Here is a 23,188-nt window from a genome sequence, read left to right as displayed (position 1 = left end):
CACTAGAAGCGCCAGAGTTCTGGTAAAGGTGGGGCACCAGCATTTTTGGCGTAATTGGTTCATTTATAATTTGGCGTCAGTCTTCTTCTTCTTATTGGCATTACATCCCCACATTGATTGGGACAGAGCCTCCTCGCAGCTTAGTGTTAATTAAGCACTTCCACAGTTATTAACTGCGAGGTTTCTAAGCCAGGTTATCATTTTTGCATTCGTATATCATGAGGCTAACACGATGATACTTGTATGCCCACGGAATCCGAGATAATTTCCAATCCGAAAATGGCCTAGACCGGCACCGGGAATCGAACCCAGCCACCCTCAGCATGGTATTGCTCTGTAGCCGCGCGTTCCTATTGAAACTCTTTCGAAAAAATATTTCAGGTATTCCTTCGAATGCTAACGGAAATTATATTCTCCTGGAAATCTCTCCGGCAAAAAATCCTTCCACAAGTCTTGGACAGAATTTTCCTCTTGTGGTTTCCTCAGAAAATTCCCCGGGAATTACTTTGCAGATAAATTCAGACATTTTCTTGGAAATTCTAAGAACGTAATATAAGAAAATTTCGAAAATTTCTTTTTTGATTCCTTTACGTGTTCTTTTGGGAATTTCTTCAGATTGTTTTTGAAATTTCTTTGAGAACTCCTGTAGGTATTAGTTAGAAATTCAGCAACAATTTCCTTCAGGAATTGTTGAAATTGTTTTAAGAAATTACTTTACAAGAGACAGCTATGGGAAAACTCACTCACTCACACGAACCACTCCGATTAAAAATCCCAGTCAATCAGCGAACACACGATTGCAAAATGAATGTTACTCAACCCAACAGCGAACCAACAAACGATTGAGTTCCCCCCCAGCAGGAATAATCGAAACCGAAGATAGTGCGAAAAGAAATCGAGAGATGAGAATGACCCTTCTTCTTCTTCTTCTTATTGGCATTACATCCCCACACTGGAACAGAGCCGCCTCGCAGCTTAGTGTTCATTAAGCACTTCCACAGTTATTAACTGCGAGGTTTCTAAGCCAGGTTACCATTTTTGCATTCGTATATCATGAGGCTAGCACGATGATACTTTTATGCCCAGGGAAGTCGAGACAATTTCCAATCCGAAAATTGCCTAGACCGACACCGGGAATCGAACCCAGCCACCCTCAGCATGGTTTTGCTTTGTAGCCGCGCGTCTTACCGCACGGCTAAGGAGGGCCCCATGAGAATGACCCAATGTGCAGAAAACACTGAGTTTGACTCGCTTCCGCAGGTAACTGGTTACCGCCAGAGCACTCGCCCAAGACGGGCCGGTCAGCTTGTCGTCTACCAAGTAGCATTTTAAGTTTTAAAACGCTCTTGAAGATCATAATTTACTCTTCAAGAGTGTTATAAAACCACCATAAAACCAAAATGTTACTAGGGCTATTACGACCCCAAGGAGCTTCAAACTCCGCTTTGATGCGAGCGCGACTCCAGAACTCCGTCATACATAAGGTTCCATAGTACCGGGCCCAGTATTGAACCTTGTGGAACTCCTGCGGTAATAGGTACGCTTCTCTTACCGGCATCGGTATTGTATAATAGTACACGGTTCTGGAAATAGCTTTCCAAAATCATGTACAGGCCCACCGGCAGGCTAATCCGATGTAACGAGAGCGCGATGGCATCCCAACTTGCGCTGTTGATGGGTTCTCCACCCTTTGCTTGACAGGCCGTTCGTACCCTCTGAGAAGAGGACAGCATGATGAGGATGATCCTCTCTAGCAACTTGCCCGTCGTGTCGTCTATAAGGCAGATTGGTCTACACGCCGATGGGTCGCCCGGCGGCTTCCTGGCCTTCGGCAACAACACCAGTTTCTGTCTTTTCCATCTTTCGGGGAATCTACACTCATCAAGGCATCTCTGCATAGCTAGCTTGAACATGTTCGGGTTCGCTATGATTGCTGCCTTGAGAGCGCTGTTCGGAACTCCATCAGGCCCAGAGCTTTGTTCGTTACCAGGGATTTGGCCACCGCAAGTAACTCTTTGTTCGTCAACGGAGCCACCATTTTGGCCGCACCCATATTGCTTTGTGGTGCAGAAGACCAGGGACTTGTGGCTCGAGACAAGAATAGTACCTCGATAATCCTCGCCAACCTATCCGGGGACCGTTCGGGGGGTGAAGAGCTCCTTTTGGTCTTGGCCATCACTATACTGTAGGCGTCACCCCACGGGCTTTCGCATAGGTTGTCGAAAGACGCTCTCTTATTGCTCTTGATGGCTTTGTTGAAGGCCAGCTTCGCAGCTTGAAACACTTCACGGCGGTCCGCTCTTTCATCCTCGGTGTGGGCACGTTGCATCCTTCGTCTAGCCTTGAGGCAGGTTGATCGAAGGGCCGCAAATTCGGGACTCCACCAATATATCGGCCGTGGTAGGATAGCTACCAAGACCAACGCATCTCCGCATCGACCCTGAGACCGACTGCCACAACAGCTGCTGGGCAGTTGCACAGTGGTTAAGATTCAGCTGTGTTACTTGCACGGCTTATTCTTATTTTTCTCTCCGATGGGACACGAAGACCCACCCGTAACGTGGTTACAGGCTTGCTTTTTGCTGGCGCAGATAAGGCACTTTGGTGCCTCATTACATTCATGTGCCTTGTGCCCTTCCTCACCACAACGACGACATAGGTTGCTACGGTCTGGGTCCTTGCAGTTGTAGGACTTGTGTCCCAACTATAAGCACCGATAGCACCTGTCTACTGAATCCGGCTGGAGTTTACTGACCAGCCGATCTTCAACTTCCCTCGCTCCATTACCTTTTTGGCTTCTGCAACCGGTAACCTACCAGCTACCTGCGTGCCAAAGGGACCGCCTCTTAGGCGTACAGAGGTCTTGTCGATCTCTGTACCGCACTGGTCTCTGACAGCAGAGACGACGTCGTCCACGTTCGTGACCTCGTCTAGTTGCTTGCACTGGAGGGTCACTTTCACCCCCAACGACCTCACCTCGGCGTCGTCACCCAAGACCTCTTGAACCAACTTCCTGTAGTCAGTCCCACTAGCCTGCGCTCCGCGTTTCAGAACCAATATCATTTCACCGGTCTTGGTGCGTTTAACGCTTCACACGTGCTGACCCAGCGCCGAAAGCTTTTCGACCGCCAACATCGATTTAAGGACTTCAGCGTAATTTGCCTTATCAGTTTTCACCAACAAGGCCTCGCCTCTGTCCTTCTTTGCGGGCCGAGAAGCGACTTCCGCTTTGTCCTACTGATCAGCTGCCAGGGATTTTCGGTCCCTTGTGCCGATGGCACAGGCTGGCTGGTACCCTCTTGCGGCCCGGCGACTTGCGCCTAGTTGGTGTCTTTCGCCTTTTTGGGCCGAAGAGTCACCTTCCCGGGTCAACGCCCTTCGGGCTCCTCTGCACCCCGATCTGCTCCGCCCAGACGACGTTTGGTCTTTATTGTTGCACGTCGTTAGGCTTTGCTCTGAGCGCCTTCGCCTGATTGCTGCCGTTTCGGGTTAGGCGCAGTATTTTCTTCTTTAGCCGTCAAGGGGAAATCAATCGCCTCTTGGGCCATGGTTGCTCCTCCAAGGAAGGAGAAGGCATCGGTTTGAGCACCTTTGCCGGCCTTCTCTCTTCCCTCCACCCGCCTGATAAACGCATCCTGTTCTTGTCTCGCGACTCGAACAGCTTGGCGAAGCATCCGAAGGTTCTGTTTCAGTTCATTACGGATGTTCTGCCTTTCGTTCGCGAACTCGATGATATCATTGAGTTGCTCGGCGACCACCCACATCCTGGGTAGTGGCCCGCCGAGCGTACTGATAGGGCTATACCCTGTCATAGCTAGGGAGACTCTGGTGCTGCTAGTTGCAGCCTCCGTCACTCCGCTCTCCACCTCCCTGGGAGGAGACCTCGCCAAACCCCCCTTGGCAAAGGGGTCTACCACCTCCATGCTTAACGCATCATCAAAAGAGTTATTTGGTTTTGCTTCACTCATTGTAACTGGGTCCTCCTTGTGGCTGCCGTCGGATCCTACTGGAGCAGTCGCCTTTAATGATCCCATGGTTACAGGGCCGGATTTAGCCGAAAGGGGGCCCCAAAATGTACAAAAAAGGTTGGTTTTGGTACATAAGATTTGTGGGGGCCCGGGGTCACGTTCTCCCCACCCCCTCGTAAATCCGGCCCTGCATGGTTATCTTTACATGCCATACGGCATGCAGGGAGGTCATGCAAGGGTTGACGCTTTCATGTTCAGAGCCAGTTCAGCATCCCATCCAGCAGGCAAAACTTGGTGGCAGGATTGGACAGCGTGCTACAAGGCCCGCCACGGTTTTAGGGGACGGAAGACGGCCTAGCCATTAGCCCACTCGCCGTTTCGAGTCAGTGTCACTCGGCTCTACTAAGAGAGTAGAATGTCAGACTGCCAGCCCTCGCTTTCACAATATTTGTATTTTGTATTTTGTATTTTATTGAGGGAAAAGCCCGCTGGAGTGGAGTTTGTCAGTTAAAAAAAACTCCTTATATTATGATATCCAAGACAAGGTCCGTAAACACGCAGCTAGAATGCCATAATCAGGATGTCGCTGGCATTGATCCTAATGTGCCAATTGGCACTCCTTGGGCTCCTGTGTGCTTTGAGCGGCACACGGTCGCTTTGATAGGGCCTGCTTGCGGACACATTCAGCTTTTTGTAGAGGTTTAACAGAGCCCGCTGCCAAGCCCCACCGCGTCCTAGGCAGGCCCCCAAATTCGTAGAGGCCGTGGAGAGAGGTCGTTAAGCCCTTGGACATAGTTCCTGCTGCCCCTAAAAATGTTGCTAGACACTACTAGAGTGTGCTACTGTCACTACAAGCGAATAAAACTATTATACCGTCGTGCGGGGCTTCTTTTGACAAATCAGAGGCTACTTTGGACATTTTAAAACAAGAATTACAACGGAAATTACAATAAAATTATCATTATCACCAATCAAGTGTATTGTTGATAGTTGGATGGCAACTTTCTGTTCCAAATTTGTTATTTTTTCCGTTTATTTTTTCAAAAAATCCAAAATCCAAAGTAGCCCCCGGAATCAAAAGAAGCCCCGCACGAGGTACTCGTGTTTCACGCGACTACTTTTTAAATAGACGAATACTTTTTGAGCGAGCGAAATTGGGGGAATTTGGATGTTTTCTACATGACAACAAAAGTAATTGGAATTTCTATTTATTTTTGAATAATAATCATGGACTGATAAGTTTTCTATCAAATTTAGAAGAAAGTTCTATGATATCGCTTCTATCAAGCCTAATTTTTATATGTTACTAAAAAATATGTACCTAGACGAATTATTTTTGAAGCCATACGATGGATAATCGAAATAGAAAATATTAGAAAGGCTTGCGTACAGTTGCCTAATTTGTGGTTGTCTGTAGAGGTGAGAGAAAGAATGGCTATAAATGAACCGATTTTTTCCATACCTGACAAGAGATTCTTCTGAAATTTCATTAGGAAATTCTTTGAAAATTTCTTTGGGATTTTTTTCAGAAATTGATTTAGGAATTTCTACGAGATATGTTTTAGTAATTCCTTCAGAAATTCTTCTGAGAACTCCTTCAATAAAATACGCCAGGAATTTCTTTCGACATTTCTCCAGAAAATTCTTTAGGAATTATTCCAGAAAATTAATTGATAGAATTTTTCCGAAAATTTATTGAAGAATGTAATAGGAAATACTTAAAGAATTTTCCGAAGAGTTTCTAACATAAATTCAAAAAGGAATTTTCAAATGAAATTTTTGAATAAAAAATCTCAATGTAATTTCCAAATGATTCCTCAAATAATTTCTGACGTGATTTCCGAGAAAAAAAAATGATATAATATTCGAAGGTCTCAAGGAATATCTAATTGAATTTACGGAGGAATGTCCGAAGGGATTCATGGATGAAGATTTGAAGGAATTCTGAAGGATTTCCAAGAATTCTTTCATCTTCCTAGAGGGATCTCTTAAGGAATTACTGGGACAATTTCTTAAAAAACTATATAACCAATTTGCGCAGGAATATCTAAAGCAATTTCAAAAAAAAATCCGAAGGAATTCTCTCAAGAGAATTTCGGTAGGTTTCTCTGATACAATTGCCGAAGGTATTTCTGTAGGAATTCTGACCAAATTTCCAAAAGAGCTTCCGAAGGAATTCTTTTCAAAAATATTGTTAATAAAATTTCGAAGGAATCTCTTGAGGAATTTCCAAGATTGCGAGGGTTTTTAAAAAAGATTAGGAATTTTGAAGGAATTTTTAAGGAAAAATCTGAAGAAATTCCTAGAATTCCTTCTTCGAATTTTCGAAAGAATATCTGGATGCTCTTCAAAAGAATTTTTGTATCTCTCCGAAGTAATTTCCTGAGAATTTGCCAAAAGAATCCCTGGAAAAAAATCCGAAGAAATGCCTGGACGAATCTACCGAGAAATTCAAGACATTCAAGTACTTTTGGAAATTCCTTTGGAAATTTGTTTGGTAATTCCTAAAAGTAATTACGGCGGATTTTGAAAAAAATGTATTAAAAGAATTCCAAAAGGAATTTCAGAAGGTGTCTCTAGATTTATTTGCTGTGTTTGAAGAATTTTTTTGAGGAATTTAGTAATGAACAACTGGAGGAATTACCGATGGATTACTTAGAGTAATTTACGAGCGAATTCCTGGAGAAATTTTTGAAGGTATGCATGAAAAATCTTCAGGATAGCTATTCGAATTAATTCCTGGGGGCATCTTATCACGAATATCTGAATTATATTCCCAACGAACTTTAGGATAAATTCATGAAATATCACTTGAATGAATACTCTAAGAAATTTCTGGAGAAATATACGAAGCAACTTCTGAAGTAAATTCCTAAGGAATACTTGGGAACATATCCGAAGAAGTATGATGATGGATCGACTCCAGCCCGATATTTTTGGACTTAAATTTTTGGTATACAGTCTTAATTCCAGATCCAAAACAGGGTTTTGTTTTATTACTGTCCGGATTTGCACAAGAATGTTCGAAAGAATTCCTTCAAGAATACCTGTCCAAATTCTTCTAAGGATTTCATATGGTTTTACTAAAAGGGAAAAGGAAGTACCGAAGGAATTTCTGGATGGATTCACGAAGGCCTTTCCAGACGATTTTCCGAAAGAATCTCAGGAGGAATGACAAAAAATAAAGGCGCAATACTCTAGATTGTCTCTGGAGGTAATTCCTGAAGTGGAGAGAACTTCTAAAGGATTTTCGAAGAAATTTTCGAAAAAAAAAATCCTGGAGAAAACTCAGAATGAATTTTCGAAGAAATTTACAAGGCCTGAAAGATTTTTGGATAGATTTGCTGAAGGTATTTCCGAAGGAATTCTTACAGGAATTTACGAAGGAATTTCCAATAAAATTACCGGAGAAATATTGATATGAATTTCTAAAGAATTTCCTAGATTTCTTTAAAAATTCTTTTGAAAATAACTCCAACAAATCGTTCGGAAGTTTTTCAAGAATTAATCAAAAAATTTCTCAGAAAAAATGTTGATAGATATAATTACTTGTCATAAGACGAGTTTGTACAATCCCATTTAATTCTGGAAATGTGATACTACAAATTCGTCTTATGATAAGTGAAGACGTTCGACTAAAAGTTCTAAATAATCTTGTCAGATATGATTAAATTTCGGTAAAATGTTCGATTTGTTGGGTCACGTGCCCCAGCTTAACTCCGCCAGTGAAAAATTGTAACGAGGAAGAGGGTGGGGGCCCAAAATTATCAAATTTAGTGTTACGTAATTTCTGAAAGAATCCTAATATGTTTGGATAACATCACTGCACAAAAATGATCCCTGAGTCGAATCTAGCAAGGCAAAAATATTTGCGCCTAAATTATTAGTTTTAGATGAATAGTGTCTTAGAAAAAAAAACATATTTTCTGACGTTTTTTTCATGTAGTGAAATTCTGTGGTTCCTACACATATTTCAGAAGTTCATAATATTATATAATATTATGCCCAGGGAAGTCGAGACAATTTCCAAACCGAAAAATTGTCTAGACTGGCACCGGAAATCGAACCCAGCCACCCTCATCATGGTCTTGCTTTTTAGCCGTGCATCTTACCGCTTACCATTCCGAAGGGTATCTTTTTTAATTAAAGATTTTTTTTTTAATTCCAAAGTTTTTTTTCTTCTTCAACTTTGTATAGGATTGCTTCAGAAATAAATTTCTTAAATATCATATTATTGCAATTTTACAAGGTCATTGCCTGACACATAAATCGTTTGTCGATTCGGTACCGAATACCTGATCTGTTGTGTCACGCTGGCGAACTCAATATGTGCAATTGTGCGTATCCCATCCGTGCCAATGAATTCACAGCACCATCGAACTGCACCCTTGCATTCCTGAAATTCCCTGCACACAATCCCAGCCAAACCCAGCTTTGGCGAACGAAAACCCTCTCGAACAGCAGAAGCGGTTATCGGAATATTCACCACAAACCGTAAAAAAAAATCAATCTCACGCATTCTGCCCCCGACCAATAACGCAAAGCGCAGCATGTGGCCATCAGGGAAAATGTTTGTGAAAAGCTGTCAAAAGTATTAACTCCAGCAGTGCACCAGATCTGCTTCTGAGCAGTCGTTACGCGGGCATTAGCGTCCATCAGCATGGATGGACCGAACAGTCTGTTCAAGTGGATACGGGACCCGCAGTGTGTTTGACAATGCTCCATCACAATTGTTGAAGCACATTCGTGAACGAATTCCGGAATCATAACTTTATGCGAAGGCAAATCTGATAACGGAATTTCCGCATGTGCATCGTTAAAATAATTCGCACACTCGGCAATAGCAATTTGAATCAATGCATTGTAGCAAATTATACAAATGTCTATTGTGTTCTATGTGACGGGTATCTATACACTATAACCGCCGGTAAAACACTCGCGAGTATCAACTTCAAAAGCTATTCAAAATCAAACTGCTGAGTTAATGTGTGGTTCTTGAATGGCATTAATTAGAGTTCCATTGTAAAAAGACCACATTGGTTATCTGCTGTATTAGTTACCATATTAGTTCGCCTTATCATTCACCACGGATATAGCAAGGGTTCGATACGATGTTCGTCGAAGTGTATTAACACCTCATGAATTACACAAAACCGAAAAGCCTGATTCGCAACATACAGGAAATGAAACCCTAATGGATGGTTGCTTATAATGCATGCAAAACGCATAAGTAGTTCTCGTACCATGCGATGCCTCATTATCCGTCGATACTTTGCAGCTCTTATGCATTGTTCATCGTCATAATTTACACACTCAACTGGTTGGCAAGTATGAATGTGGGTAATTCAGTACTGAAGCAGGGATACAATGGGGAATGCATTGGCAGGTTGATTTATTTTATTAAACCATGATGGAAAAAAGTGACTCAATCCAAATATACACATTATCTTCAATTACTTTTTGTTCGTACCGAAAATTGTACCCCCATTAAATTTGCGTTCCTGTATATTGTTGCAGCCAAATATATCAAACAAAAGCTTCGAATGCCTTCTCCTTTTTATGTAGATATGCTATATTGGACATGTATTGCTACATGGACATGTTTGATTTATCCACCGATTGAGTTTTTCTCTGTCTAATTGGAAATGGAATCGATTATACGACGATTCCCCGAATGCAATTTTCCCGAATAACAATTCCTCGAATGTAATATTTCCCCGAATGCGTCTCCTTTTATTTTTATTGCGTAGGCATATGATTGCAAACTAGAGGTTGCGAGTCCGATTCTCGGTTTCTAGGATGCCTCAGGATGGGAAGCATTTTTGGCTCCTTGTGCACAATTTATCCGTTGTACTTGCTACACAAGACATTCATGCAACTGGCATGCACGGGAAAGCTTTCAATAATTGTGGAAATGATAATAGAACACTAAGTTGAAAAACAGCTCAAGTTTTCAGATAGAATTAAGAGCCATTGCAGATGAAGACAATGCGCTGAAAGAAGGCAATGCTTCTTTGAATGAAGGCATTTGGTAGGTATAAGGCGAAGTGAGAAGATAATGCTTTCTTTAAATGAATAAGTTTGCTCGGTATGATGAACGCATCTGCCCGGTTTAAAGTGAAGGGAATGTCTTCTTAAAATGAACACGTCTGTCCGGTAAAAGACGACGGTAGGAGATAATGCCTTCTTGCCTTGCATAACCCGGTATTAGGGGAAATGAAGTGATAATCTTCTTCTTCTTCTTATTGGCATTACATCCCCACACTGGAACAGAGCCGCCTCGCAGCTTAGTGTTCATTGAGCACTTCCACAGTTATTTACTGCGAGGTTTCTAAGCCAAGTTACCATTTTTGCATTCGTATATCATGAGGCTAACACGATGATACTTTTATGCCCAGGGAAGTCGAGACAATTTCCAACCCGAAAATTGCCTAGACCGGCACCGGGAATCGAACCCAGCCACCCTCAGCATGGTCTTGCTTTGTAGCCGCGCGTCTTACCGCACGGCTAAGGAGGTGATAATGTCTTCCTCAAAAGAACACATTTGCCCGGTATAAGGCAAAGAGAATAGAAAGTCCCTTCTTTGAATAAACTCGTTTGTCTGGAATAAAGTGAAAGAAGGAACCAATGCCTTATTTGAATGATTGCGTCTGCCCGGAGTAATGCGAATGGAAGAGAAAATGCTTTCTTAAAATAAACTCGTCTATCCGGCTTAAGGGGTTCCGAGAGAGAATGTCTGTCCGATATAAGGCAAGAAGAGGAGTTAATTCGTTTACTACAGGAACGCGCTTGCCAGGTATAATAAAGAATTGATATGGAGCAATAGTATGTTTAAAAACTGCTGCTATACTACACCACACTTATCTAAGAAAATGAAAATTTGTTTAATAGAACATTCTGAAAAACCACATCTACCATCTTTACTTCGTAAAAATGCCTTCAGTGTGGAACGAGACAAATGAAAATCGAATACACTATAACAAAGATTGAAAGTTCTACATATACTACTAATTGGTTCATTTTTGCCATAATTCGTACTGGACATAGGGAGACGAATAAAATTGTGGGAACAAAGATCACGACGAAGAATATTAATATTTGTAAGACGGAGTAAACTACATCAGTCAACGTTTGAAAGCAGAAGGTCAGATACAAATGAAGCCTTAGCGACATCACGTCGCAGATACAGCGGTTTAAGTCCTATAAGACGGAACGAACTTACGCTGGATAGACTCATGAGTTCGATGCCATTTGTATAGTATGAATAGAATCACATTTACCATTGCCTCATTCCGAGCAAATGCGTTATTTTTGTTCAAAAGGATTCACATCAACCCTGGCCTTATATTTCTTAAGAGGTATATACAGGACAAGAGTTTAATTTCGAAGAAAGTAGAAGATATTTACCAAAACGCTTTTAATTGGAATTGGCATTTGAAATTACCTTGGATAATACGGTACTCTTTTTTATATTTATTACCAGACTATGGCCGGAGTGGCCTAAGGGCATCAGGGACTATGTCCATGGGCTTGACGATCCCTCCCCAGGCCATCTGCGAGTTGAGGGGCTTGCCTAGGATGTGGAGGGGTTTGACAGTGGGCCCTGTTAAACCTCTATAAAAAGCTGCATGTATCCGCAAGTAGGCTTCGCCAAAGCGACCGTGTGCCGCTCAAAGCGCACAAGCCCAAGTCCTGGTGTTAGGTGGGATGCTAAACAACACTGACGCGACAGCTCTCCGACGAGACATTACGAACAATATAAGAGATAATGCGACTCGATATAATCGGCAAAGACCTAGGCGACGAATACAGGATCACGATTGGAAGCTTGAAACATGGAACTGCAAGTCGCTAGGTTTCGCAGGTTGCGACAGGATGATCTACGATTAATTACATCCCCGCAACTGGCGCTGCAGGAGATTTGCTGGACAGGACAGAAAGTGTGGAAAAGCGGGCATCGAGCGGCTACCTTCTACCAAAGCTGTGGCACCACCAACGAGCTGGGAACCGGCTTCATAGTGCTGGGTATTTATTTATTTATTTATTTATCTTCATCTTCAGTGTTAACTGTACAGACTGGTTTAAAACTTATATGCTAACTTAAAATTTGCCTTAATCTAGTTTTGAATATCGTTCTGCTACAATTAAAATCGAACCAATCAATGTCGTTGAGGAGGTTGAAGCAACGTTCCAGCGGGTGGTTTTGCCCAAACATTGTGGAGTGTCGGACAGACTGGAAGAACTGACGTTGGCGGGAGCGACGGGCTGGGACATGAAAGTTAACTTGCTGCAAGAGCTCAGGGCAGTCCACGTGGTTGTTTATAATGTCAAATGCAAAAACCCTCTGCAAATCTCCACGTCGTTGTCGAAGGGTTTCGAGTCGAATCAGTTGGCATCGCTCTTCGTAGTGCGGTAACCTCAAAGGATTATCCCACGGCAATCGCCTGAGGGCAAAACGAACAAAACTGCGTTGGACCCTTTCGATTCGCGTCATCTGGATTTCGTGATAGGGCGCCCACACCTGCACAGCATATTCGAGTATGCTTCGCACGAGGCAGCAATACAGGCTTTTCAGGGAGTAAACGTCATCAAAATCAGCAGCGTTCCGGCGCATGAAGCCTAGTACGGCGAAAGCCTTGGCAGTAGTCGTTGCAATATGCTCATTAAAATTCAAACGTAACTCCCAGGTCAAACGTAACTCCCAGGTCTTTTATGGAGCTCACACTTTTCAGTTCGTTTCCGCATGCCGAGTAACGAAAGTTTATCTGCGTTCTGCATTTGGTAAAACTTATTGAATTGCATTTCGACGCATTTATCTCCATACCATTTAAACAACACCAGTTGGCTATAACATCTAGATCTTGTTGCAGCGCAACACAATCGGTCAATGATCGAATAATTCGAAATATTTTCAAATCGTCGGCGTACATGAGGCGATGAGATCGAAGTTTACAGCATAAGTCGTTCACGAAGATGATGAAAATCAGCGGCCCTAGGTGACTGCCTTGTGGCACTCCGGATGGCGTAGGATATGTATTGGATGAGGCAGAGCCTAATTTAACGAAGGATGACCTACCAATCAGGTAAGAACGCAGCCAAGTGACAATCCAGTCAGGAAATCCCAAACGTTCTAATTTCTTTAAAGTTAATCCATGAGGAACTTTATCGAAAGCCTTCGAAAAGTCGATGTAAATACTGTCAACTTGACATCTCTTCTCCAGGTTAGAATTCAGCATGCTAGTGTAGGTCATCAGGTTTGTTACAGTTGAGCGATTTTGTATAAAGCCATGTTGGTACTCGGAGATAACAGGTTTAGCAGCCACATACATACGTTCATGAATCAGCAGTTCGAGTGTTTTAGCCAGACAACTAAGAATCGAGATTGGACGATAGTTCTCAACATTATGGGAGCTACCCGCCTTATGAATTGGAGTAACTGCTGATATTTTCCACTCATCTGGGAAAACTCCTAGCGCAAGCGACATGTTGAACAAAATGCAAACCGGCAATCCTAATACGTCAGCACATCGTTGAATGAAAACAGGAGGTAGTCTATCTGGACCTGGACCAGGGTAAGATGCGCCATCGTGTGATTGGGTGGCAGCCAATCAACGCAAGGATGTGCAAGCTGAGGATTAAAGGCCGTTTCTTCAACTGCCCACACGAAGGGAGACCCGACGACGAGAAAGAAGCGTTCTACGCACAGCTGGAGCAGACATACGATGGATGCCCACTGCGGTACATGAAAATCGTCAACAATGACATGAACGCACAGGTAGGAATGGAGAAAATGTATAGACCGGTCATCGGACCGGATAGTCTGCACACCGTATCGAGTGACAACGGCCAACGATGCCTAAACTTCGCAGCCTCTCGCGGAATGGTAGTCCGAAGCACCTTCTTTCCCCGCAAAAAATATCCACAAGGCCACATGGAGATCACCTAACCAAGAAACGGAAAACCAAATCGACAACGATCTAATCGACGGAAAATTCTTCTCCAAAATCACGAACGTCCGCACTTACCGCAGTGCGAATATTGAATCCGACCACTACCTCGTTGCAGTATGCCTGCGCTCAAAACTCTCGACGGTGTACAACACACGTCGAAGTCGAACGCCGCGGCTTTACATTGGGCGGCTACAAGACGGTAGACTAGCCCAAGAATACGCGCAGCAGCTGGAAGTGGCACTTCCAACGGAAAAGCAGCTAGGCGCAGCGTCTCTTGAAGATGGCTGGAGAGATATTCGATCCGCCTTTGGTAGCACCGCAACCGCTGCACTTGGCACGGTGCCCCCGGATCAGAGAAACGACTGGTATGACGGCGAATGTGAGCAGTTAGTTGAGGAGAAGACTGCAGCATGGGCGAGATTGCTGCAACACCGCACAAAGGCGAACAAGGCACGATATAAACGGGCACAGAACAGACAAAACTCGATTTTCCAGAGGAAAAAGCGCCAGCAGGAAGATCGAGACCGTGAAGAGACGGAGCAACTGTACCGCGCTAATAACACACGAAAGTCCTATGAGAAGTTGAACCGTTCACGTAAGGGCCACGTGCCACCGCCTGATATGTGTAAGGACATAAACGGAAACCTTCTTACAAACGAGCGTAAGGTGATCCAAAGGTGGCGGCAGCACTACGAAGAACACCTGAATGGCGATGTGGCAGACGAGGATGGCGGTATGGTGATGGACCTGAGAGAACGCGCGCAGGACATAATTTTACCGACTTCGGATCTCCAGGAAATCCAGGAGGAGATTGGCCGGCTGAAGAACAACAAAGCCCCTGGGGTTGACCAACTACCAGGAGAGCTATTTAAACACGGTGGTGAGGCACTGGCTAGAGCGCTGCACTGGGTCATTACCAAGATTTGGGAGGAGGAAGTTTTGCCGCAGGAGTGGATGGAAGGTGTCGTGTGTCCCATCTACAAAAGGGCGATAAGCTGGATTGTAGCAACTACCGCGCAATCACATTGCTGAACGCCGCCTACAAGGTACTCTCCCAAATTTTATGCCGTCGACTAGCACCAACTGCAAGGGAGTTCGTGGGGCAGTACCAGGCGGGTTTTATGGGCGAACGCTCCACCACGGACCAGGTGTTTGCCATTCGCCAAGTACTGCAGAAATGCCGCGAATACAACGTGCCCACACATCATCTATTCATCGACTTCAAAGCCGCATATGATACAATCGATCGGGACCAGCTATGGCAGCTAATGCACGAACACAGTTTTCCGGATAAACTGATACGGTTGATCAAAGCGACGATGGATCGGGTGATGTGCGTAGTTCGAGTTTCAGGGGCATTCTCGAGTCCCTTCGAAACACGCAGATGGTTACGGCAAGGTGATGGTCTTTCGTGTCTGCTATTCAACATCGCTTTGGAAGGGGTAATACGAAGAGCAGGGATTAACACGAGTGGTACAATTTTCAATAAGTCCGTCCAGCTATTTGGCTTCGCCGACGACATAGACATTATGGCACGTAACTTTGAGAAGATGGAGGAAGCCTACATCAGACTGAAGAGGGAAGCCAAGCGGATCGGATTAGTCATCAACACGTCGAAGACGAAGTACTTTATAGGAAGAGGTTCAAGAGAAGACAATGTGAGCCACCCACCGCGAGTTTGCATCGGTGGTGACGAAATCGAGGTGGTAGAAGAATTTGTGTACTTGGGCTCACTGGTGACTGCCGAAAATGACACCAGCAGAGAAATTCGGAGACGCATAGTGGCTGGAAATCGTACGTACTTTGGACTCCGCAAGACGCTCCGATCGAATAGAGTTCGCCGCCGTACCAAACTGACAATCTACAAAACGCTAATTAGACCGGTAGTCCTCTACGGACACGAGACCTGGACGATGCTCGTGGAGGACCAACGCGCACTTGGAGTTTTCGAAAGGAAAGTGCTGCGTACCATCTATGGTGGGGTGCAGATGGCGGACGGTACGTGGAGGAGGCGAATGAACCACGAATTGCATCAGCTGTTGGGAGAACCATCCATCGTTCACACCGCGAAAATCGGACGACTGCGATGGGCCGGGCACGTAGCCAGAATGTCGGACAGTAACCCGGTGAAAATGGTTCTCGACAACGATCCAACGGGCACAAGAAGGCGAGGTGCGCAGCGGGCAAGGTGGATCGATCAGGTGGAAGATGACTTGCGGACCCTCCGTAGACTGCGTGGTTGGCGACGTGTAGCCATGGACCGAGCCGAATGGAGAAGACTCTTATATACCGCACAGGCCACTTCGGCCTTAGTCTGAATAAATAATAATAATCAAGAGAAGACAATGTGAGCCACCCACCGCGAGTTTGCATAGGCGGTGACGAAATCGAGGTGGTAGAAGAATTTGTGTACTTGGGCTCACTGGTGACTGCCAAAAATGATACCGGCAGAGAAATTCGGAGACGCATAGTGGCTGGAAATCGATCAAATAGAGTTCTCTGCCGTACCAAACTGACAATCTACACAACGCTCATTAGACCGGTAGCACAAAACAGATAGGTATCATAGAACAAAGTTTCAAAGTAGGCTCTTTGTTTATCAACCCTCAACATACGGCACTCCTGTATATCCAAGGTGAATGAAAGAGACAGCAAAGCATGCGATGCTGCTCTGTCTTATGCGCGATGTTCAGTAAAGCTTGACTTCCACCGCTAGGTTCGCAAGCGTTTCAAAATCCTGGAAGGACCACATTTCACGGCAATGATGCCTATATGTTATGTGCCGGTAGTCCTCTACGGACACGAGACCTGGACGATGCTCGTGGAGGACCAACGAGCACTTGGAGTTTTCGAAAGGAAAGTGCTGCGTACCATCTATGGTGAGCTGCAGATGGCGGACGGTACGTGGAGGAGGCGAATAAATCACGAGTTGCATGAGCTGCTGGGAGAACCATCCATCGTTCACACCACGAAAATCGGACAACTGCGGTGGGCCGGGCACGTAGCCATAATGTCAGACAGTAACCCGGTGAAAATGGTTCTTGACAACGATCCGACGGGCACAAGCTGCGAGTGCCCGAGCGAGTTGCGCAGCGGGCAAGGTGGATCGATCAGGTGAAAGATGACTTGCGGACCCTCCGTAGAATGGATCCGAATGGAGAAGACTCTTATATACCACACAGACCACTTCGGTCTTAGTCTGAATAGATAATAATAATAAGGCCGGAGTGGCCTGTGCAATACATAAAAGTCCTCTCCATTCGGATCGGTCCATGGCTGCACTTCGCCAACCACGCAGTCTGCAGAGGGTCCGCACATCGTCCTCTACCTGATCGATCCACCTTGCCCGCTGTGCACCTCGCCTTCTTGTTACCGTCAGATCGTTGTCGAGATCCATTTTCACCGAATTACTGTCCGACATTCTGGCTACGTACCCGGCCCACCACAATCTTCCGATTTTTGCGGTGTGAACGATGGATGGTTCTCCCAACAGCTGATGCAACTCGTGGTTCATTCGCCTCCTCCACGTACCGTCCACCATCTGCATCCCACAATCGATGGTACGCAGCACTTTCCTTTCTAAAACTCCCAGTGTGCGTTGGTCCTCCACGAGCATCGTCCAGGTATCGTGTCCGTAGAGAACTACCGATCTAATAAGCGTTTTGTAGATAGTCAGTTTGGTACGGCGGCGAACTCTATTCGATCGGAGCGTTTTGCGGAGTCCAAAGTACGTACGATTTCCTGTCATGATGCATCTCAGAATTTCTCTGCTGGTATCGTTATCAGCGGTCACGTGAGACCAAGTACACGAATTCTTCAACCACCTCGATTTCGTCACCACCGATTGAAACTCGTGGTGGGTAATCCACCCACCATTGACATTGGCCTCTCTTGAACCTCTTCCTATCATGTACTTCATCTTCGACGTGTTGATGACTAGTCCAATCCGTTTAGCTTCGCTTTTCAGTCTGATGTAGGCTTCCTCCATTCTAAAGTAACGTGCCATGATATCAATATCGTCGGCGAAACCAAATAACTGGACGGATTTCGTGAAAATCGTACCACAAGCGATGTTGAATAACAGACACGAAAGACCATCACATTGCCGTAACCCTCTGCGCGTTTCGAAAGGACTCGAGAATGCCCCTGAAACTCGAACTACGCACATCATCCAATCCATCGTCGCCTTGATCAACCGTATCAGTTTATCCGGAAATCCGTTTTCGTGCATTAGCTGCCATAGCTGGTCCCGATCGATGGTATCATATGCGGCTTTGAAGTCGATAAATAGATGATGTGTGGGCACGTTGTATTCGCGGCATTTCTGCAATACCTGACGTACGGCGAACACCTGGTCTGTGGTAGAGCGTTCACCCATAAATCCCGCCTGGTACTGCCCCACGAACTCTCTTGCAATTGGTGTTAGTCGGCAGCATAAAATTTGGGAAAGTACCTTGCAGGCGGCATTCAGCAATGTGATTGCGCGGTAGTTGCTACAATCTAGCTTATCGCCCTTTTTGTAGATGGGGCACACGACACCTTCCATCCACTCCTGCGGCAGAACCTCATTCTCCCAAACCTTGGTAATTACCCAGTGCAGCGCTCTTATTAGATACCGAGAATGCCTTTGCATCTCCACGATTGTTTTGGAAGGGTTGTATGTTAGTTATAAAAGGTATGCTATCTGTATTCACTTCGGTGAGCAATACGACCTTCGATAGGTTCAGAAATAGAATTGTAAGAAAAGCTTCCATCTTCAGTTGGGTGTAGCATTGGAAACGAATAAGAAGATAACGGTATAAATCGATACCAACATGTTTTCTGCTAAACTTTCTTGAAAAGCTTTCAAATCTACTTCTGTATGAAATTTTCTATGCCAACGATAAAGCCTATACCTCAGCCACTAATTCCATCATAGTAAGTACTGTTCATCTGACTACGAAAAATAACATAAGGTTTTTCATAACTTTGTAATTGCGTTAACTTCACGTGCGCAGGATTATACATATCTCATTTATGAGGCCTGATAATCCATTCGTTCACCTAATTTGATTGAAAATCACGGTGACACTAATTGTGTCAAAGAAGATTTTGGCAAATGATTTCGTAGAACTTTTCCTCCGACCCCCATCCGGAAACACAATCCCCAAAGCTACTACCCTGACAACATCTCTGATGTCCTTTTCATCGCAAACATAATGCCTTGCGCCCAAGCGGCCGATTCATCGCATTAGCTTGATGTAGCTAATAACGAACAAAACATAACTCAATTCGCTTACCTTCACTTTAACCGCCACAGGAATAGTTTCCGCAACGCATTCTACCAGATCGTAATCATCGTTCGGAGCGTTACTCGTTGTGTTCGACTGCGGGTCGCTCGACTCTGAATGTTTGATGCATGCATTATCTGCCGATGATAGTAATCTCATTTTGTAAGCCACCAAAGCCCCAATCGACAGGCAGCACCCGAAGAATATTACCACGACGACGATTACCAATAGATGATTATCGATCCGATGTTCAACATTTGCTGTGTGCGGAGCGAGATGAGATGGCCAAGAATGGAAAGTTGAATATTTGATGATGAAATAGGAGCTATAATCCCCAATTAAGACTTACCATCCTTGCTATGGGTGAGAATATTCTCGGCCTTCACAGTTGCCTCCACTAGCTCGTCGGAAAATTTATGACTAATTTGGCCCCTGGAGGAGTCGTCCACTTGATTGGGGGCAGGAGTGAATTCGTCATCGTAGAGCTCATTCATCTCGAAATGCTGATCCAATTCATCTTCTTCTAGTGGAGTGATGTAGCGGTCTCGGAAGACATTTCTGGATACTGTCGAGTGTGGAGATGAGAGCAGAAAAAAGCACAACAGTGAAATTACATTAATAACCCAGCAGGGTAATTCCATGCAAGTTGGCAGAATGGCGACGGCGGTCGTTTTTGTGGGGATAATTACGTTGACTTGGTTTAATAGAGAAGCAATGAAGTTAAGCTGGGATAGATAAGAATTAGGAAAAGTGTATTACACTCATGAAATGTTGTAGGTGTAATTCGTTTCTAATTTAGCAAGAATGATTGGAGAACACTTTAATTGTTCCGTGGCCAGTCATTTTGGCAACTTCTGCTAAAATTCAAACAACCGAAGTGTCAACGGACTTTTTTTTTTTTGAGATTTCAGCTTAATTGACGTATATTTGTTGCAATTGAGCAAACCATTGACGTGGAAACCGCTAAAAATGTGTTTTTTACCGAAATATATATATAAATCTACATTAATATATGTTTGCCTCATATTTATTTTCTACTGTGTTCGATTTAAGATAACTTTACACCGAGCTTTGGGAATAACACAGGTGTGATTCGGTAGTAGACACATCGGAATAATGTACAACATGATACCCAGGCAGTTCACGTACACAGTGATATTCTATATTTTTGGGAGAAATTGCAGAATAATCGGCTTTGTGCATCTCTGCTGATATGCGATCGACACACTTGAAGCCTGCGGGATTGCTTCAGATGGCTGTTTCAATCTTTTGCAGTGATGGGGCTTCCAAAAGTTTAAACACTTTCTCTAGCAATCCAAAACCGGCAGTCTATTGCCATCGATCGGTAGACCTGAGGATCGTTAGCATTGGATCTTGTAAGGATCTTGCCAGAATTGTGTTGGACGCTCCTTTCCAGATGTTTTCGTACTTGACTCGACTTGCGAGACACTGAGGACGACCTTACTGTTGAGGTCGAAATACGTATCTGTCAAGGTACAATTAAGTGGTGGAATTAAATGGGATTGTATAAACTCGTCAAGTGAAGACATTCCACTAAAAAGCTCAAAATAATTTTCTTAACATTCGGATATTTTACTTCTCCACGCCGAATGCTTAAAGTTTTCCTTACGTCTTGGCATATGTCATTGACAGGCATGTTCCAAAAAATTGCTCGATCCGACTCTAGGGTTCCATGGATGACAAATCTTTCGTTCGCTGAAAATGTCAAAAAAGCCGCCCTAAAACGACGGATTAAATCCCATCCAAAATCCTTTTGGAACTATGTCAACGAGCAGCGTAAGGAAGTAGGTATTCCATCGTCCATGGCCTTCAATTACGGCATCAACTCGAAACGAAAATTGGCAACCTATTCTCCAAGTTTGTAAGCGTGTTTGTCGACGAGCGCCTCTCCAATGACTCTATAATCGGCGCAGCTGGTAATGTACCTTTAACTAGTCAAACGCTAAACGCTGTCGATGTAGACATTGACGCCATAGCGAACGCAGCCACGCAGCCTAAAACATCGCCGAAGAACCATCGCCTTGGAACGGGGCCTTGCTTAGCCATGTGGTAAGATGCGCAGCTACAAAGCAAAACCATGCTCAAGGTGGATTTCTGGTCCGGTTTAGGCAATTTTTGGATTGACAATTTTCTCGACTTCCTTGGGCATAAAAGTATCATCGTGTTTAGTCTCATGATATTGGTCGAACCAATCCTCCAAAAGGATCTGCACTTCATCGTGCTGTGATTCCGTATTTGCTGCGTCGATATCGCTGGCGTGGCGAAAATGTATTGGCAGATACTCCACTATCCGGAAGATTTCAAATTCCAGGGATTCGCTTCCGGATGAAATACAACGATCGTATTTCGACCTACTAGCTGCCAAGGCGACCAACGCCACCGTGTCTTCTCCGTATCTTGCACAAAATGTTTCCGTATCTTCGTATCAGCAGCAGATCGCGACAATGGGCATCAATGTCTAGCTGTAGTAGATTCAATCAATTACGACTTTTACATCGACAAGTTCCTCGAGATGCGGGTAATGTAGAATGAGCAATTTAAGTGAGGGAACAAGTGACGTCGAAGCTGCAGGCTTTCCAATCATGAAATTGACTTTGATTGTTTCGGTAGATCTACATGGTTTTCCACCAACAGGTTTAGCCATTCAACCGTTGTGTGATATTCAGTACAAGCAGGCCGTTTCGACTCTGGACTTTGTATGGAAGCCGAGAACCGATGAGCAACTTCAAGTTCAGATAACACCGCCAGACACAACGAAGTGTGATTTCTTTCTTCACGCAAATCTTCGACCCACTTGGCCTGGTTAATCCTACAATTCTAGTAGCCAAACTCTTCATGCGGCGTTATGTGCACTAAATCACAATGGAGAGGCCTGTAAGTTCGATACAGTAATCCCAATCAAGTTGCTAGAGTAGTGGAAGGCATTTAACTACATTCCACAGTCCACATTTACTGAGCCAAGTTCATGTCCAACGATTTGTTTCTTTTCCAAACGCCTTCAATCTCCATCTCCACTTTTTCGTCGACGCTTCTCATGGAGCTTACGGATCCTGTTGATACGTATGAGCTGAAACTAGCGTCGCAGTATCCATCCAGTTACTGACGGCAGAGTCAAATTTCGTACATTTATCTAGTCATTCCATCAAGTTCCATCTCATGGCTGGATTACTATGCCGTCACGACTATAAATGCAGCCATAAGGAAAGGTGGTTTTACCTCATCGTACTCTCTACCAAACACCCACTGTTAATTCTGTAAGCTAGATTCCTCATTTTTGAGCTACTGCACGCAGGCCCACAACCACACTACGCCAGAAGTTTTGTATTTCCGGGTGGCAGCAGTTTGATAAAATCTGTGTTCCACCATTGGGTGGTAAGCCCGCACAATTCCAGCAGAACACGGCGTCATCCCGAGTCTCACCAACTCGCTTATTTCTGTCTGAGGAGTGGGCCGCTCTCCTGGTAGCCCTTTGTCGTGTGGTTGCTCGGAAAGGAGAACACCGCATCTGCTGGATGCTGAAGCTGTCCAATCAGTAGGCCCTAACACCACGACATTTCTTTGTCGTGGCCAACCTACACGTGGTACCCCATGCTGATTTATACGGGATCTCTGATATCCGCCTGGAACTTCACAACGAGATCGCATCTTCAAAAATATGGGGCCGCTCAAACTTGGAGTATCTGCAACTACTGCCGTCACGATCATCCAATTCCAGTTGGAATGTAAAGCCATAGAAGAAGAAAATATCAATCATAGCCGGCTTAAAACGTCGTCCCAAGTAGAGCATCTGCGCTTAGCACAGGTAAGTAATTGCGGTGTCGATCCCATTACGAGGATCTACGATTCTACGACGGAGCGATCATCATCGAACGAATGTCCACGACTGTCCACCGACAACCTTCTATAGTGAAGTCTCTCTTACCCGATATTGAAGGGGCCATATATTGCCAAATGCCGTTTAGCTGAACAGTTAACATTT

At 44.5% G+C, this 23,188-nt stretch overlaps 1 protein-coding gene across 6 annotated transcripts in view; it reads right to left on the bottom strand.

The window, feature by feature from the left end:
- The window catches only part of LOC134220649 (uncharacterized), a 121,164-nt gene that overhangs the window by 5,518 nt on the left and 92,458 nt on the right, over nt 1-23,188 (bottom strand). For all 6 annotated transcript variants that reach the window (XM_062699757.1, XM_062699753.1, XM_062699755.1 and 3 more), the window contains 2 exons: nt 19,538-19,753; nt 19,198-19,448 (listed from right to left, as the gene is read on the bottom strand). In XM_062699757.1, coding sequence (XP_062555741.1) covers nt 19,198-19,448; nt 19,538-19,753 — 467 coding nt within the window. The remainder of the gene's footprint in view (nt 1-19,197; nt 19,449-19,537; nt 19,754-23,188) is intronic.

Source organism: Armigeres subalbatus, chromosome 3 (genome assembly GCF_024139115.2).
Source record: "Armigeres subalbatus isolate Guangzhou_Male chromosome 3, GZ_Asu_2, whole genome shotgun sequence".
NCBI classification, from domain to species: domain Eukaryota; kingdom Metazoa; phylum Arthropoda; class Insecta; order Diptera; family Culicidae; genus Armigeres; species Armigeres subalbatus.
This window is presented reverse-complemented; position numbering and strand designations above follow the sequence as displayed.